The sequence below is a fragment of the Capra hircus genome, chromosome 28, assembly GCF_001704415.2.
Source record: "Capra hircus breed San Clemente chromosome 28, ASM170441v1, whole genome shotgun sequence".
NCBI classification, from domain to species: domain Eukaryota; kingdom Metazoa; phylum Chordata; class Mammalia; order Artiodactyla; family Bovidae; genus Capra; species Capra hircus.
This window is the reverse complement of record NC_030835.1, coordinates 36,891,386-36,910,529: the sequence shown is the minus strand read 5'-3', so window position 1 is coordinate 36,910,529 and position 19,144 is coordinate 36,891,386. Positions and strand designations below refer to the sequence as shown.

The 19,144-nt window shown below is 36.9% G+C and overlaps 1 protein-coding gene across 5 annotated transcripts in view; it reads right to left on the bottom strand.

The window, feature by feature from the left end:
- Nucleotides 1-19,144, bottom strand: part of LYST (lysosomal trafficking regulator) — a 165,134-nt gene that overhangs the window by 72,706 nt on the left and 73,284 nt on the right. For 3 of the 5 annotated variants that reach the window (XM_018042448.1, XM_018042451.1, XM_018042449.1), the window contains 9 exons: nucleotides 17,363-17,608; nucleotides 15,431-15,604; nucleotides 14,363-14,512; nucleotides 10,656-10,793; nucleotides 8,998-9,196; nucleotides 6,643-6,774; nucleotides 3,896-4,526; nucleotides 3,016-3,193; nucleotides 1,139-1,308 (listed from right to left, as the gene is read on the bottom strand). In XM_018042448.1, the coding sequence (XP_017897937.1) occupies nucleotides 1,139-1,308; nucleotides 3,016-3,193; nucleotides 3,896-4,526; nucleotides 6,643-6,774; nucleotides 8,998-9,196; nucleotides 10,656-10,793; nucleotides 14,363-14,512; nucleotides 15,431-15,604; nucleotides 17,363-17,608 (2,018 nt within the window). The remainder of the gene's footprint in view (nucleotides 1-1,138; nucleotides 1,309-3,015; nucleotides 3,194-3,895; nucleotides 4,527-6,642; nucleotides 6,775-8,997; nucleotides 9,197-10,655; nucleotides 10,794-14,362; nucleotides 14,513-15,430; nucleotides 15,605-17,362; nucleotides 17,609-19,144) is intronic. The other 2 variants (XM_018042450.1, XM_018042452.1) reach the window with 1 other exon arrangement.

Genomic DNA, 19,144 nt, shown 5'->3' with positions numbered 1-19,144 from the left:
GTGGTGCTAGAGAAGACTCTTGAGAGTCCCTTGGACTGCAAGGAGATCCAACCAGTTCATTCTAAAGGAGATCAGTCCTGGGTGTTCACTGGTAGGACTGATGTTGAAGCTGAAACTCCAATACTTTGGCCACCTGATGTGAAGAGCTGACTCATTTCAAAAGAGCCTGATGTTGGGAGAGATTGAGGGCAGGAGGAGAAGGGGACGACATAGGATGAGATGGTTAGATTGCATCACTGACACAATGGACATGGGTTTGGGTGAACTCCAGGAGTTGGTGATGGACAGGGAGGCCTGGCGTGCTGCGGTTCATGGTGCCGCAAAGAGTCGGACACGACTGAGCGACTGAACTAAACTGAACTGATGGAGGGAAGTTATTGACGTGTTTTACACCTCATTTTTCTTATCTGTCAAATGTGTGTGATGATATCTGCTCTACTTTCTTCTCAAGGCTGTTGGGAGAATCAAATGAGATGATGCAGAATTGCTTTGAAAAAGCCAAAAGCTTATGCAAATGAAAAGCAATATTGTTAATGCTACAATTAGTAGGTCAATTCCTTGATGTTTGAACTGGCCTACTTGCAAACAAGTACAGACACTTAATAAAAAGACACATTTCTCTCTATTTTATCAGATACAGAAATAACAGCTTAACATTTCTGCCAAACTTTTGGCTTGGGAGAAAAATGTTCTTTAAGTTTTGCACTTATTCATTAATCCATGAGCATTACACCAGGGTCAAAGCTCAAGAGTCGGTATGCTGGTTTACTCTTCTCTCAGATAACCAGTATCCCTGAGGGGAGTTAGGAGCTTGTCTATGGATCCCTCATGTAATCTGCTGCTGAGACTATGGGGGCCACCTTCTTCTCAGGTTAACACTGTATGCCAAAACTTAAATATCACTTTCTTTAATTTGATGCAGCATTTCTTTCTTTTCAGTGCCTAGCTAGTGAATGAAATGCAAAGGAAGAAGTTATAAAAAGAATACCACATGGAAAATAAAAAATTGGTTCACCTGGAAAATGACATCTAGCAGATTTTTTCTAAAAGTGATGGAATAATTTTAAGAGTCAGTTTAATAAATTTTACATTTAAGACAAAAGATCCCCAATTCTGGTGAAGGGAAGAACCCACTTACTCTTCATCAAGGCCGATACGTCGGCCAAAGAACATTTCAATGAAGCATTCTAATAATTCCTGAGTCCCCCGATGAAGATACAACTGGTTGGCTAGTAAAGAAAACCCACGATTCTTCAGAAATTTATCCTTTTGTTCCTTGGATGCTCTATTAAAATATGCATCTAATAGCTAAGGAAAAAAATTAAGACAATTTAGATAATATATTAAAATTTTATATAACACTACAAATCACACAGTGTACTATACCTGTAGTTGTAAGTTGTTTAACTTCATGTGTATAGAACATACAAAGTTCAAAAAAAAGGGCCACCTCTTCAGCAAAACAAACAAACCTAAAGCTTTCTCTCTGACTACTATAGAATGCTAATGATGCTCTCTGTCTTGGAGGTCTTGGGTAGCCTTAGTTGAATATAAGTAGAACATTTGTGCCTAATTCTGAAAAAAGAAAGATTAGTCAACACTGTACAATGCTTTCTCTCAAAGAACAAAAATATATATCCTAAACCTCTATTTTTCTAGACCTTCTGACATTTTATTTATTCTAAGCATAGGACTAAGGTTTTACTCTTTCCCAGCATCTTAAATGTAACATATGTATAATCAAAGCAATTATCTTTCCTTCCAAACTCACTTCTTTCACGGTTCTGGTCTCGGAGCACAGAAGCACCATCCTCCTAGACTCTAAGGCTGACCTCACTTTGGGCTTCTCTCACCCTGACCTCCCACGTGTGATTAGCAGAGTCTCTCTCCCCTATTCCAGGGAACGTCTCTCGTCTGTCAGTCCTCTGGCTTCCCGCCTCCCCAGATCAGGGACTCATCATCTCTCCCCTGGATCACAGTGCGAGCCTGCGAACACAGTGCTCCCACCTCTTTCCCCTGCGATCACTCCCTCACAGTGGTGATAAGACTATTCTTTCCTAAAACACACATCTCTTTACTGCCCTACTTAAAAGTCTTTCTAACTTTACAGCATAATACAAAATACACCTTTCGCATGAATCCTGCCCTTGTTCACCCATCAGAATTGTTTGCTTTTCCTGTGCTCCCATTCTTCTTTATTAAGACTAGCACTGAAGCATCCATCACAGAAGTTCTTACATTTTACTTAGTCGTGTATATGTCTCTCTCCCACACTGGTCTATAAACTCTTGAATGCAGGGGCTTATTCCCTTTTATATCCCACAGAGCAACTAGCCCATGTTTTACACATGAGATAGAAGCTATGTAAATACTGGGTTGAACTGAGACTGCTTACACAATGTCCCACATCAAATTAAAACAGTGGGATTCTTTGCAGACCACTTTAAAGGGTTGTTTCCTAATGGGAACCATTCATATCAAACCTTTATTCACTCAATAATGTACTTAGGACCTTTTATATATCAAACACAAGATGCCTACCCTCATGGAGCTTATATTTCAGAGTGGGAGAGTAATAAAAAGTACATAAACAAATTAAAAAGGTAATTATAAGATATAACTAGGATGCTATCATAAAACAAATGAGGATTAGGGCTAGACAGAAGATGATTAGGGAAAGTCTCTCTGAGAAGGTGACATCTGAGCTTAAACCTGAAGTTAAGTGTCTAACATTTGACGATAATATACTCAGGAGAGACCTCCAATAATCTATGTGTTCCTTCTAAGTAGTAGATTTAAAAAACACACTGATACAAAGCCATATATGGAGGAAGGCTTAAAATTGGATGATAATACATATAAAAATTGGGATAAGCAGTAATAAATTATATCAGCTCATGATGCTTAAGAATCAAATAAGATTTCAGGTCTATTTGAATACATGTATTCAAACTTTAAAGTACACATTTATTTATTCTTCCAAATTAAAGCAACATATTTAGTATTTGCCCTTACTTTAATAACTTCTTGTTGTACAGCAGGTGATGGGTGGTTGACGAGGACTAAAAGTGTATCTGCTTGAATGAGCCTGTCCATCACATCTTCCAGCATAACATCAGGCAGGATGAGAAGAACTCCACTTAAGAGTTCATACAACCCACAGCATATAGGTACCAAGCAGTCTTCGGTTACACTAAAACAGAGACCCACAAAGTGTCATGAACACAATATCAGGGGAAAAACAGTGGTGCATCATGACTACCTCAAGAACAGTGATGAGTAGTAACAATTTTCACATGTGAAACATAAGTTCATAAGGTTTAAAACCGTTTCCTGATTTAACTGTGATTAACAGATTTGCCATCACTTTTTAATCACCAGTAGTTTTTAGATATATAGTCTACTAAACACTAGTCTGCTCTACATCTGTGATTTCCAAGTGCCACTTGTGCTGTTTAAACTATTTAAACATTCAGTTGCTCGGCTGCACTGGCCACACTTCGCGTGAGCATGTGTCTTCTGCAGCGGACAGCACCGGTGACCACTCCCATCACTGGAAAGTCTCACTGATGGTGCTGATTTGGGGAACAATAACAAACCATATAGTCTTCCTAAACTGAAGAGTTTTTCTCTAATAATCATATGGAATTAAATTAACCATAAGATAATCTTTTCTTCAAGAACTATTTATGGTTTAGCCTTTAGTTAAATATGGAATGATCACCTAGTATTAAAGTAAGGAGAAAGGCATCTTTGCTTGTTGTTAACATACACGTTGTACTATGTTACAGAATAAAGAGATCACAGAATAAAGAGATTTCTACAAGTACAGAAATTCTTCAAAGAACAGTTTAAAAAAAGGGAGGAAGTGGTTGTCATACAAAAACACATGTACCTGTGAGCACCTGTAGTTCGGCTGTGGCGTGGCTCATAACCGAGAGAAAGAGCGAAGTTTTCCCAGTCGTCGGTGTTCCTGTCAACAAGACTTGGCCACCGGCCGACAGCCGCAGAGCCGTTCTGAGAGGGGAAAGCTAGCCCCAGGCTGGCAATGGTGCTGTGGCTGCGCTGGAACGAGGCCAATCCCTTTAGGTAAAGAGGTCGGCGTGGGCAGGATTCGTCCCCAGGACTGTCGTCGTCTGATCTGGGCTCTGCTCCGAAGTCTTTCTGATCTATGTTGACCGCCGGAAGTTCCAAGGCTCCTTTTGGAGCATCACTGACAGAGGCTTGGGCCGAAAGGGCAGCTTCTGTTTCACAAACCGTTTTTGCAGACTCACAGCTGCTGATGAAGGCATCTTGTTTGGTTTTTTCCAGTGTCTCGGAACTCCTCAGAGGGCTCCATTTCTCTGGCTGGGAAGCAACGCCATCCTCTACAAAACTCTGTAACTTGTCAATACTGCAACCCAAACTTCCAGTCAGTTTCCGAGGCTTTATGCGAGGTGAAGAAGCAGGGAGTGCTGGGAGGCTTCTGGAGCGCAGTGCACTGGCAGCCACCTGCTCTGGGGCAGCACTGGGCGAGCTGTTTCCTGCTAAGAGTGGACAGGGGAGCAGCACGGGAAAGTCAGCTCAGTGGGGTCACTGCTCTTCTGTGCCGTCAGTCCCACCCACAGTAATAACCCGTTTATCCAGTGATGTGAGTGAACACATACAGGATAATGACTGCAGTGACTAATGCTTAAAATTTGTGTTAAAACTATTTTTGTTTCAGCTACTTTTAATCAAAAATTTCCCAAAATACCTATCTCTTGTTTCCTTAATAAAATACAATATTGACTGAGTGATTCAAAGTTATTGGGGTGAATGGTCCTAATGAAGTGAAAGTAAGTAAATTAAGTGAAAATCCATTTACCTCAGGCTAACAGTCACTAGGATGCAGTTTGTTTTAGATTTTCTTTTTTGATGTGGACCTTTCTTAAAAAATCTTTTTTGAATTTGATTAGAAAATGTTTCTGTCTTATGTTTTTCTCTTTTGTTGGCCACAAAGCATGCAGGATCTTAGCTCCTTGACCAGGGATTGAACTTGCATCCCCTGCATTGAAAGGTGAAGTCCCCAGGGAAGTCCTGAGGATGCAGTTTAACACAGTGGAAAGAATGTTGGTTTTTTGATGAGACAGTTCCGTTAGTTAGGTGGCCCTAGGTAAACAATTTAATTATATGAGTGTTCATTTCTTCAAAGGTAAAATAAGCACATAATAAATATGTGCTGAATAAATAGCAGTGATAGCCGTACTTGGTGTTGTTATTACCAGGCTAAATGTCCCTAGACTGTTCTCTCACTCCTCATTTCTGCAGTCACTTTTTGCTGCTATTATTAAGAAATAATTTTTCTCTTCTTGCCACAGCTCTCCATTTTTCTGCTCCTCATATTCTACACAGAAGGAGATGAGAAAAAACACTCTCATCCTTAGTGTATGGGATATAAATGAATGCTCCTGAAGGTGTGGTCTGTGGGCCAGGAGCACGGGTATCAGCACCGCTGCATGACTGCTGGAAATGTACATTCTCAAGCTCCACCCCAGACCCACTGAGTCAGAATGTAGAAGGCAGGGGTCAGGGACCTGTGTTTTAACAAGCTTTCCAGGTGATTTTTTCAGCATCTAAAACTTGAAAAGTGCTGATATACAGTAAATAAGGACTGAATGAACTGCTTAGAGCTCAGGCTCTGTGGCAATAGAATAGCTCCACAGTTCAGAAGTTCTTCCTAGTTATTTCTGGATTTTGGCTGGAGGAATAAGGCTGCCAAAAGGGTCTGTTCAAATGACCTGGAAAAAATGGGGGCATGATTGTACTAGAAAAAGTTTCAGAATGATGCTCAACGATTTTAAAAATGACACATCCTATAAAATTCCAAATAAAACTAATTAAAACATAGCCTTAAAATATTATAATACAAGGCCATAATATGTGCTAGGGAATAGCCGAAACTCTTTGGGAGAGAAAGAAAATTGGAGCTTAATATCCAGATACCTTCACCTACTATCCATGTCTCTATCTTACTGGCCTATTTAATAATTGGTATCAGAGCTGGAGGTGGGACCTAGTCTTTCATTGGCTAATGAAATCTATGCTGAAAGAGGAAAACAGGCAGAGAAAACTTGGGGATGATGAAAAAGAAACCAGAAAGATAGGAAGTTGTCATAGAGAGCGGGAGACTGGAATTTCAGAGGTGGGACGTGTTCTTTGATGATGTTCAAGATGGACACAAGCAGACTGGAAGGTAAAGTAGAGGGAAGGTCCCCAGGGTCAAGGGTCTCAGTGAGGCTGCAGTACGGATGGCCACTCACATGGTCAGTGAAATTGTCCAGAATGAGTTCAGACGGAGAGGAGACAGTAAGCCAAACAAAGTTTTTGAAGATAATTAGAAAATAAGTCAGAAGCTTAATGAAAGACTGATAAAGGGGGACAAAGAATTCCAGAATAAAATAGCATGAGCCTTGTCTATCTCCTAAGCTCTCCCGAGAATTACTTGCTATACTGACTATGAGTTACTAATATTAGAAAGTAGTAAATGGAATCCTTAAATATATTCTGTAAAGTTTAGCTTTCCATTTATTTGGTTTATCAGGTTGTGCAAACATGCATCTATATTCAGAACTAAAGAGGAAAGGGCTACACTTTCAGTATCATTTTTGTTTGTTTGTTTACCTTCAGGTGGTGAAGCAGTAAAATCTGATGGGCTTATTATCATAAATCCAGGGCTAGTAACAGACTTTCCTCCACTGCTAGAATGCCTCAAGTACATGATTGACTGTACTTTTTCCTGAAAGATCTTGCCATCTAGAATCAAAATAAATTTTGAGAAAATTTTCAAAACAGATAAAACAAAAATACAATGTTAAAAGCAAGTCATTAAATACAAACATCTACAAAAAATATTCAAAGTTAAAAAAATGGTGTACTTTATACTAACGCACATTTTGATATGTGAGGATACTCTACAATTTCTTACTTTAGATTCTTTTGTTAACTAACATTAGCTACATTAACTTCTATTTTCTTTGAATTCCAACTGTACTTATTTCTATAGTTTAACAGCTAACTGTTCACTTTTTATATGCTAACATGATCTTTCCAAGGATCACGTTCATCTCTTCATTACTTGAGGGAAGGTCTATGTCTTCTGTTTTTACACAGCCCCAGTATGACTCCAAAAATTAATACATCCAGCTTAATCTTCCTTTCTGAGCTTCATACTTCTAAATTCAACTGCTTGATTTCTTAAATGCAACACAAATGCAACAAATCTAAATGTGAGTCATCCTTCTGCCCTAAATTCACTCCTGCGTTGTTCTCTGGTTCCCACGGTAGAAGCACCCATTTCCCACACAGGGCCTGAGAGCCACCCTTGACCACAACCTTTCCTTTACCCATGTCAAGTCAGTCTCCAGGTTCTACTGACTTTGTTTCTTGAACTCTTCTCATCCCTAGCACAGTGCTATAATGCAGGCTTTTATCATCCCTCACCTGGATTATCATCACAGACTTCTAAATGATATCTGGGATGGACATCTGGCCACCCTCAAATCCTCATAGCTACCAGCATTCGCTCCATTAAATGGTAAGCTCTGCTTAAAATCTTCCAGGGGCTCTCTGTTGCCTCCTTACCACTCTAGATAAAGTCCAAGTTTCTCATCTAGAGCAATCTCCATGAGCTGTCTCCATGCCCCTCTACCAGCCTTCTTCCTTACATTGATGTCAGCAACACCAAGCCATTTGCTTTGCCTGGAAGGCCCTTCCCTTCAACTCCTAGTTAACTCAACTCAGACCAGGTATCTCCTCCTTCAGGAAATAGCCCCTTGCAACGCATTGCTATGCTTTGCACATGTTATACTTACCTGTTTATGCCTCTCTTCCCTTTACTAGACTGTAAGACCACACACATTTAACTCATCTTTGCAACTACCCTGTGCTACCAGAATCTTGACATTACTTTATTCACTAGATGTTTGCTGAACCTAATACAAAGTCATGCTGTATAATTTCATTTGGCTTTTTACTGCAGCTGTATCATTTTATTCACTATTACATGGCTTAAAATGGCTGTTTACAATCAGTTTCCCTCTCTAAATTTACTATTTAGCTTTTTCACACGTATACTCTGGCTTGCTTTCTTACCACATTTTCCAAGTTCTTTAAAAAAATCTGATTCCAGTTAAAAAAAAAATACTGAGATTACTCTTTCTTGTTCCATCCTTTAAATAGTATTACCAATAATTCTATCCTTAGCTTCCTTTTTCCTTCTTTCTCCCAACACTTTTCTTCAGTGGTCTCATCTGTTCCCTGAGCTTCAACTCACTTCTATGCACATTGTTCCTCTATGCTGAATTTTATTGTAATAACTTATATCATACTGGTTGGCTCAAAACAAACACAACAAAACAAAATCCTTCAATTACTCCTGAGAAGAACACAGGTTCAAGTTCTCTGATCCTATATTCAAGGACTCATTTAATATGATTTTGTGTGGTTGAATAAAATGATGATCCCAAACTACATTTATAATATTATTTCTCTACTACTTTACAAATCTCCTATGTTAGGTAAAATTCACTATTCTTTATTTTCTCTATTTTTCCCTGCTTTAAGTCACTCTCTTCATCTGATAGTAATTCTCTAATCTATTAATACCTATCAAAATTCTTCAATGCCCATGGCAGATTATTAATCTATTAAATCTCTCTCCACATCTGAAGATGAAACCCTAACTCTCCTGAAATCAAATCAATTCTTCTTTTGTATCTATTAGGTACTTACCAGATATTATTTATTATAATTATTTCAGCAAATACATTTACCCTCACCTCTTGGTTTTTAAGTTCTCTGAAGGCAGAGACTATGTCTGGTTCACTGTATGGCCCTCTGTCCTGTCCCAATTCCAGTGTGTAACTGAGCAGTTTCTAGCACAGAGTTCATTCAATGAATATGAAGCAAACATGATCAAATGGGAAGAAAAAAACGAAAGTGGAAATAGCCAAGATCTAAAAAAACGATTATACCTACCTATGTGCAAAGAAAAATAGAAGTTTGTGGGGTTGTGACAAACATAAGTATTAGTAGGAGGATGAACTGCTAAAAGGAAATTGAAGATAATTGTCAATAATTCCAAATCTGGAGGAGATCCAAGGACTTCTGCTGTAATTTTCACAAATGATTTACAAACCTCTCGGGGCATGGATATAAGCTGCCCCTCTTTGTGTTCCTGGAAAAAAAAAAAAAAAAAAAAAAAAACCTCTCCTTAATTTAAAAAGAACTATCAACTTAACTAATATTTCTCATTTAAGCAAGATAATTTTGTTTAAGATAGAACTGGGTTGGTTTCCTGCTCTAGACCAGATATTTACCATAAAACGGAGTTGCTCTTTCTCTATTCAATTGCTATTAAAATTTATTAAAACCAATGGCCCCATGTAAATGTTAGTTACTACTAGTACTATTATCACTACTGCTTCTGCTACTACTAATTTGGTTCAAAAGAGAAAATTTCTGATAGACAAAACTGGTTACATGAATAGAGTGTGTTCCAGTCTACAAAGTTATTACTCGCAGCAGCTCAGAGAGGGTTTATCCTTCATTTCTACAATATGAAGGCCTGAAGTGATTGTATGACTAACTTAAACCACATAGAAAACATCTCAGTAGTGCAGCATAACTCAGACTCAGACCTTTGATCTCCTTCTACTGCACCATCTACTGCCTGGAATAATCAGACCTGGCAGAATGCTACATAATTACCAAAAATAAAGACAGATATAAGTAAATTACTTATATATTCCAACTATACCTCCCCAGCGCATAGCAGCTGGCTTCTAGATCAAGGCTAGATTTTTCCTCTCTGTCCAAATACACAGTATATCTCTACATCCACTCTTCTTCATATATTCTTTTGAATTGCTGAATCAGAAAACTTAAAATCTAGATATTAACTTTAACATAGGTTAGTTTGACTACCTCAGATATACGGAGAGAACAGGAGTCTACAAAAGTCAGTCAAGATCTCACAATGGCCAAGTCAAGACAAGAACACAGATCTCTGAACTTGCAATTCAGTGTTATTTCTGCTACAACCATCTTTTTTTTTTTTTTCTAAATCGTACCCCTGTGACTTCCCAGGGCTCCTGGTTACCACTTCAATTACTCATTCTTGAGTTCAGCCCAGTCTAAGCTTCTTCAACTTTGCCCTCTCCACTGACTCCTTACAAATAGTCACTGGTATCCTACCTCATTAAAAAAAGAGACAAAAAACCCTTAAATTGACCTATTGTGAAGCTTTTGTTAACAGTCTGTTTCTCTTTCCTTTTGCTGTTGGACTTCCTAATAATCATGTATCCTCACTACCTCCAATGATCCACCACACATGCTTAAAGTTCCCAGAAATCTGGGTCTTGCCTTCTTCACTCTGATGAAATACTGTAAGCTATTAAGAATTTCCAAGCTGACGGCATTCTCTCTGTCCACATTTTCTGGGAACTTTCTACCTTATTTGGCTCTAGAGACCACCCCTGTCTGGGCAGGTTCTCCTCTCTCTGCCCATTTTCTTTACCTCTTTCACAGAAAAAATCTCATTGGAAGTTCCACAGAATTTCAGTCCATGGTATTGAGTTATTAAACAAAAATCACTGCAGAAAATACCTCCAGAAGTAAAGTTACATAAGGAGTACCTGCAAAACCTGGCAGGTCAGTAGAAAGTGATGAACCACTTGAGCTTTCAATAACTGCTTAATATTAAACATCTGCTGCTGGTGGTCTGCTCTGATGAGGATTTCTAGGGCTGCCAGCAGAGCTTCCCAAACACCGTGCTGAGAAAACAAACATATGCACAGGGTTATTGGAAAACATGGCTCGTGCTTCTTAGAAGACATGCAATACATCAGTTTAAATTAAATCTGCCTGAAAAAGCAAATCTAAAAATTTATTCCCAGATTATTATTCTTTTTGACAATAGGTCATTTCTAAAAATTTATGTTCAGTGCAATGCTGCATTAGGGGCTTTAGGACACTAACCTTTCTGTGGCATTAAATGATGCTCAGTGTTTTCAAAAGATGAATTATCTTGGGGAACTTATTTACTATTTACTACAGAGAAACACATTATCCATATAAATTGTTTGCAAATAATTTTCAAAGAGCATTATTAAAAACATATAGACTTCAATGCTAACTTGTGTACTCAGCATTTAATCAAATACTTTTAGAAAAAAATGTACTAAATTGAAAATATTTACTGACAGTGCAGAAATTCTGAATTTTGGATTAATTTACTTTTAAGTCCAAATTATAGAATCCTCCACACAATTACTAATCATGCAGTTTAAAACAATAATTAGCATCCTCTTAAGGTACTTTAAAATGCTTCTCCCATAGTATTCACAATAATAGTGAAAAAGAAATCTTACATAGATAACCACTACTGAAAAATAATCTTCACCTCATTTTATTACTTCAAATAATCTTTCAATAAAGCTATCAACAAAAAGCAAAATTAACGGGTTTGGGTTGTAGGTTTGCTGTTTTTCCTGCCATTACATGATGGAAATGAATAATGAAAAGGCCAAGGAATTGATAGACTTAATCATACTATTCTAACCAAGGCCTCTCTCTTAATAGGACAGGATCAAGATGCCCTGAAAGATAAAGGCATATGAAAATTTGAAGACAAAGCAGCTCAAATATGAAAACCTGATTCAGGCCTGAAAAATAATACTAAAATAGAACAGTGCCTAACAAACCAATAACTAGACAACCAACAAACAGAACCCAGAACAACTCAGCTAGAAAAGCAATTAGAAAAGAAAATTTAAAAAAAAAAAGAAAGAAAGAAAAATTTATCTCAAATCCATAGAAGTATCCATGCATATCAGTTTTGAATTTGACCAAAAAATGCTTTGCTTATTAGTCAAACTTTTTTAATGCTCAAATTAGCATCCTCTTTTGAAATACTAAAATAGCTGTCAATTTTTAGTTAAGATTCAATCTTATAATCTACAATTGAGCTATTTCTTTATTACATGTTTATATTCATACCGTGTTTGATCCAATTTGTTTGCATTTACTATCACTATGTGCATTAGCTTTCTCTCCTTGCAACATCATGTGTATTTTTATACATACGTAAATTTGTTGTTATTGTTTAGTTGCTAAGTGGTGTCCAACTCTTTGTGACCCTGTGGACTGTAGCCCATCAGGCCCCTCTGTCCAGAGGATTTCACAGGCAAGAATACTGGAGTGGGTTGTCATTTCCTTCTCCAGGGAATCTTGCTGATGCAGGGGTTGGACCTGTGTCTCCTGCACTGTCAGGCAAATTTTTTTACTGCTGAGCCAACAGAGAAGTTCACAAATGCATATATATTATACGTGAATGTACATGGAGATGTGCATTCTGAAATTCTGAAAGAGAATTTATTCAGAATGAGAAGTCACAATGAAATAGAAAGTTTTAAAAACTGACAAATACCATAAAATCTAGAAAAAGCTAGCTGCTTGACACAGCTCCATAATACTTCCCCCTGTGTTTTATAGGAGCATATTCTTGGACTGCTTCTTCATATAACAATAATTTGGTAATATAATTTTATACAGGGAGAACAGAATAATCTCTCTCTCCTCTAGCATGTTTGGTCAAAATTTATTTTTGTTAATGATAGGTTAGAAGAGCTTTCTTTAGCTTCATAACTCATTATTGATAGTAAGTCTGGGGTGACTGTTGCCAAATTTGGAAGTAACCAAATATTTTAAAATTGTAAAGGTATACACATTGAATTGGTCTTCAGCTACATTTGATGATAATGGTGTTACACTCTAAATAACTCTAGACAATCTACAGTCTACACTAGAACTGAGGAGGCTCTACGAACCAAACCATGAAGACTATACTTTAGCTAGGGCAGAAGGAAAAAGCCCCACATTCACTTTCCTTGCTGGGTCCTTGTGAAGACCACACAATTCATCATCCAGTTATTAAGACTTCCTAGATCTAAGATCAAAGCATGCTCCTTAGCTTGTGCCTACCATGAAGCCAAGACTTCATAGCCTTGCTCTGCAAACAGATACAGCTCTGACTTCTGGACAACATGGCTCCCCTACTCAGAAGTGTGTCCGTTTCCCTCTCTTTGACTCAACTCCACACACTCTTAGTAGGATTCCCTTTCAGAGTTTATGGTAAATGCAAGTCTCCAATTGATTCAAGTGTTTTCCAGCCTGAATACTGCTCTAACTACTACCTGCAGCCAAAGTTTTGATCCTGATTCTCTAGATCAACATTATCTATGGCTGTCTAAAACCTTGCACAGAAATTAATCTCTAGATTTCCACTGATAATTAATACTACACTGAAGCAGTAAATTTGTTTTGTTTTTGAGAAGACTGATTAGATGAATATTTAAAAGTACATGTTTCTCTATGCAGCAAAAAGAAACAGTCAACAAAGTGAAAGGCAATATACAAAATGGGAGAAAACACTTACAAACCATATATGAGATAAGGGATTAGTATGTAAAATATATAAATGACTCTTACAACTCATTAACAGAAAATCAAATAACTCAATTAAAAAATAGTCAAATGACCTGAATGGACATCTCTCCAAAGAACATATACAAAGGGTCAATAAGTATATGAAAAGATGCTCTTCATCAACCAATCATCAGGGAAATGCAAATTAAAACTACAAGTTATTATTATTACCTCATATCCTACAGAATAGACACTATCAAAAAATAACAACTGTTGGTAAGCAGGTAAAGAACTTGGATCCTTTGCACGTTGCTGGTAGGACTGTAAAATGGTGCCTCTCAGTATGGTACAGTAATTCTATTTTTTAAAAATTAGAATTACTATATGACTCAGCAATCCTACTTTTGCATCTGTATCTAAAATAACTGAAAACAGGATCTCAGAGAGATCTCTGCACGTTCACGTTCACGGCAGCATAATTCACAATAGCCAAAATGTGGAAGCAACCTAAGTGTCCATGACAGATGAACAAATAAAGAAAATGTGGAAAACACATCCAATGGAACAGAGTAAGAAAGAAAACAGTCTTGTCATATGTTATAACACAGATAACCCTTGAGGACATAATGTTAAGTCAAATAAGCCAATCATAAAAAGGCAAACACTGAATGATTCCACTTGGATTAAATATCTAATACAATCAAACCAAAGAAACAGAATGTAGAATGGTGGCTGCCAGGGACTTGGGGGAAGGGAAACGGGGAGCTGTTGTCTACTGAGTAGAGTAGTCAAACCAAATGAAAAAGTTCTAGAGATCTGCCATATGACAAAGTGTATATGGTTGGTACTGTACATGTAAAAATTGCTAAGAGGGTAAATTCATAACAAATGCTTTTTAACCACATAAAGTACATGCCTCTGCTTTATTCCATATCTTCCAGTCTAGCAATAGTTCCTCTAACAGTTTAACATCCTGGATTATAGCATTAGACTCTACATCCAACTTAAATTCTCCATTCTCATTGATATGAATAATATCTTCACCACAGCAACCTTCAAGAAGGGTCTATGGAAAAACAGCATTAATATAAGATGCATCAATAATCAATCCAAAAATTCAACAGAAATACTAAGCTTTCTTAGCACTTAGCACTCATAACATTAAATTCAAAAGAAAACTACTGAATAACTCAGCATTTCACAAGGTATCTTTACCTTGTTTTGTAAAACAATTCAAGTGATAAGAAAACCCCCAAATTTCAAATATTTATAAATGACTATTTAGTTTCAAATATGGAGTAAAATAAACTACATCCTATTTTTAAAATTTAATGAATCTGTTGAGTTTTAAACTTTTTCTAAGAAGTATTCATGCCACAAGTGTATGGATCTTGCTCATTTTAAGAGTTGGAGTCTGGGGGCATGGGAACAGGCATTGGTCTTTTGCCTTAATACTAGAACCCTCGGAAAGAAATACTTTCACAATGTTACCAAGTGCCTTTAATTAGAAAGATATTTAAATATGTGATTACAGTTGGATCAAAATAAAAAGCTAATATGGCTTTAAGATACTAACTCTATAGCAGTGCTGCCTCCCGAGTACTGCACAGCACTAGGTGTCTGGAGAACTGGGTTCGCCCCCACACCTGTGGGTGCTGAAGCAAGCAGCAGTCTGTGTATGAGTCACTATCACCAGTCTACAGAATGAGGGGCCAGCCCAGGAGGTATCATTGGCTTATCAAGATCTAAAAACCTCAATTGTTTTTTATATATTTTTCTAATATGTTTTAGAGGAAATGAAAATGTAATTATTTAAATGATGAAAAATCCAGAAGAGCCTTCATTTGATTAAATACATACTATCAAGTTTCCTTAATTTTCTTCAGGAATAACTGAAACACGAAACTCTATTACTAAGAGACTTAATGAAGAGGTAAGTATCACTGTATATGAAATCCTGAGAATAAGTTTTATGAGAACGTACCTTTAAAATGTGAAAGCCAACAATGCATTTTTGTTTGATCAACACCTGATGAATCATGGAAAGTCCATTACAGTTTTCTAACTCATGTATTCTCTGTTGGTTGTATTTGATTAATGAGAGTATAACTCTCAATGCTAACGCTTGAGTTTCTTCACAGCTACTAAGTTCCACAACCTAAAAACAAAGTAGATAAATTTTTTCTAATTTGTCGAGATTAAAAACTTAACGTGTGGGGTTATCTTCCATTATGTAATACCAACCTATCAGTCTCATTTGAAAGTTTATTTTTTATTGCTGACACTGTTTATAATTACTTAAGAATTTTAAACAAAACCAATAAGTTCCATGCTATAAATTAACTAAAATAACATTGATAACCTTAGAAGTCAGTAGCATTTTATTGGTGATCTGAAGTGTCAGCAAAATGCTTCATATTTTTGATGCTTAGTCAACAAACAGGCTCTATGTTCTATGCTGTGGAAGATAAAATGATAGACAGACTGCTTAGACTGTAAACAGGCAGACTACCTACCTCCTGTGGGGCCTGCTGATAGGTCAAAACATAAGACAGAATAAAAACTAACAATTGTGACTTGTACTTCAATTCCCCCAATGCTTTCGGACAACTACTATATGTAAGAAACAAACATCCTATTATGATTTGAAAAGGCAAAGAACAGTGAGACAATATGAATGCATGAGAGCATAAAAACTACTTCTGAGCCCATCCTGCTCAGGACAGGAAGCCTACGTGAAGAAGGTCACTGGGAGAGAGAGCAAAACCACAGGAAGCAGGGCTAAACAGGTGTCCAAGGGTGGGACACAGTCAGAAGAGAGATGGAGACTGCATTCACAGTACATTTAGGAGGCTGCAGGTTGCCTATCTGGCTAGATGGAGCAGATTAAGCTCAAAAGGTAGGCTATACCTGTAAGGGTTTTAAGGAAACTGAATTTTACTTTTGTAGGGGAGGAAGGATACAATAACAACTAACACTGACATGTCTCTTATTACAAAAGTAATCAAAGGTGCCCCCACTAAAGAAAAAAAAAAGGGAGACATATGACAATGATGCAGAAGTTACACTTAAGCATAAAATTTGGAAGTGAAAAAGATCAGGGTTGCTTTAATTAAACAAGGATTTGGACCACAAGGAAGTAGAAATGATTCGTACTGAAGCGAGACCATTTGTACCCTCTATTTGGATTTTAGCAGTCCTTGAAAGAGTCATGTACACCACTGTCTACTCCACCTCAGGAAAAAGATTGTTCCAGCCCATAGATGGCTAAACACAACAGATAAATAAACGTAATTCTCTAAAACAGTATCCATGGCGTGAGTCAAACTTTTTGACTTTCTCCTTCTCTTTCAAAAAATTTCAATTCCAAATAAGTTATTTTTGTGCTTACTTGTTGACCTTTATTTTTCCCCAAGCATCTGGAAGTTTCAAGGGAAAACAAATTTCACAAATCTTCACATTTCTTCTCTACTTTTATTATAGCATTTTTTTTCTCATTGGCAATATTAAATCTTATACACTTAATACTTAATGGTTCTAATTACATTTCTGGATAACAGAAAACTCTGATATCTTCATAAATTATTTACTTATTTACTTGACTGCACCACATGGCATGCAGGATTCTTAGTTCCCTGACCAGGGACTGAACCCATGCCCTTGGCATTGGGAGTGGAGTCTCAACCACAAGAAGACCAAGGAAGTCCCAAATCTTCATAAATTAAAAAGAAATTTTAACAAAAAAATTATTGTGGCAGAAACTTTGATGACATTCTAAACAATGTGTGCTTTTCTAATCTTGAAAGTTTAATATAGTGATACACAGCTTTACTGTTAATCAAAAGGGAATCCTAAAAATTATCAATAATAAAGAAGTAGTTTATCTTTAAAGAAAATTACAATCAGTGATTCTTACCCTAGCAAAGAGAAAGACAAATATACCAGTTCCACCAATCTCATGCAGAATGCCTTGAAGGGTTTTACATTCAGTGGGCTGGAGATTCTTTAGATGATGAGGTTCTAATAAGATATTGTGAACTTCTTTTGAGCTGAAGGGTCTTTGAGAGAGTTGGGTTTTCATTTGACCTTTAAGTCTAATAACTGGCTCATAGATGGTGTACTGAGCAGGACAGTAAGTTGTATATACAACTGAAAGACTTTCCTGAAACACAAATAATTTCCTTCAATAACTAAACAGTTTAAAAAGTACATTATCAACTAGCAAATAGATTATTTCAAAGTGAAAAGACAAGCAAAAAATCTTTTTCTTTGTTTTAAAAAAGACAGTCACTGCACAAAACAAAGATGGACATGAAAAGCAAGACAGCTCTCCACAAAGAAAAAGATCCATTTCATTTAGGAGTGGTCAATACATGTAAACCATATGAAGGCTTAGAAAAATTCCAGCTTTGATCTTTTGAGAATAAACATGAAATTATACCTATCACTATAACAAATCCCTACTATACTCATGTTCTATGAACTGTTCTATGCATTTATAAATAGTAACCAATCCTTACAACCCTATGAGATGGGACTCTGGGTCAATGTATTCAAATGTATTTTGGTATTGAATTTGCTCATGGGCTGCCTACTCATTTAAATATGACTCTATAAACTAGAGCATTCTTTCCACTAGAATAAAACCCCAAACTATCAGCATACCTAACAAACTGAGTATTTCTCCCAAGCAAAGGGTAGTTTTGATTAGGTTCTAGCTCTCTGTCAAATATTCCATCAATTACTTTAAAAATTATGGTAAACTTTAAAAACAAAATGTACTCTGAGATGCTCTCAATGAAGGCTGCTACAGGATCACGCTTCTGGAAAATCATGTAGCAGCTGGAGGCTTTGGGCTTCGATCATGTTCAACCCACTGTGATTCAAGTATAGTTTCATTAGACATCATCTAGCACATCTGCATACCAACCAAACTGATGACACAGTCTATTGTCTACGATGACGCAGTCTATTGTCTACGATTATGCTGGGTAAAACAAAATCATAAATCTACAGTAGTTTTCATTAAAAACCTGATAAAATGCCTGATTATCTGAAACAAGTCCCATCTGATACCAACACCTTGCTAGGAGGGCACCATGTCTGTCTGACCTCTTACTCATAACCCCAAAATACCAAGCTAAAAAAGTCAGGCTCAAAAAAATATGCTTTCAAAAAAGATTTTTCACATAAAACCTGTATAATTTTTACTTGTGATAATTTCTGTTGAATTATATGAATTATAACCTCATTTTTTTTCAGGCAAAATAAAAGGTTAAGAATACGTATTTTTTTGTGAAAAAAGGATTAGCCAAAAACCAGAGAGCTAAAATTATCTGAACAAACATCCATTGTATGATGAGCTCCTTGGTCTTCCTAAAGCAGAGATACTCAGTGTGTGGGCCCCAACCAACAGCAGCAACATCACCTCAGAAGTTGTTAAAAATGCAAATTCTTGGGCCACACTTCAGATCTACTGAAGCAATCTATGTTTTGGCAAGTCCTCTGGGTGATTCTGATTAGATACTACCCATGCACTGTAGAACATTTACAATCTCTGGCCCCCATTCAATAACAGTGGACAGCCAAAATGCCCCTAAGCTCCATTTCTGAATACTCCTTACGGAGAAAAAGATTGCGGGTCTAATACCAGATCTTTAGTTAAATTCTATATCTATTTTACCACAGATACTTAATA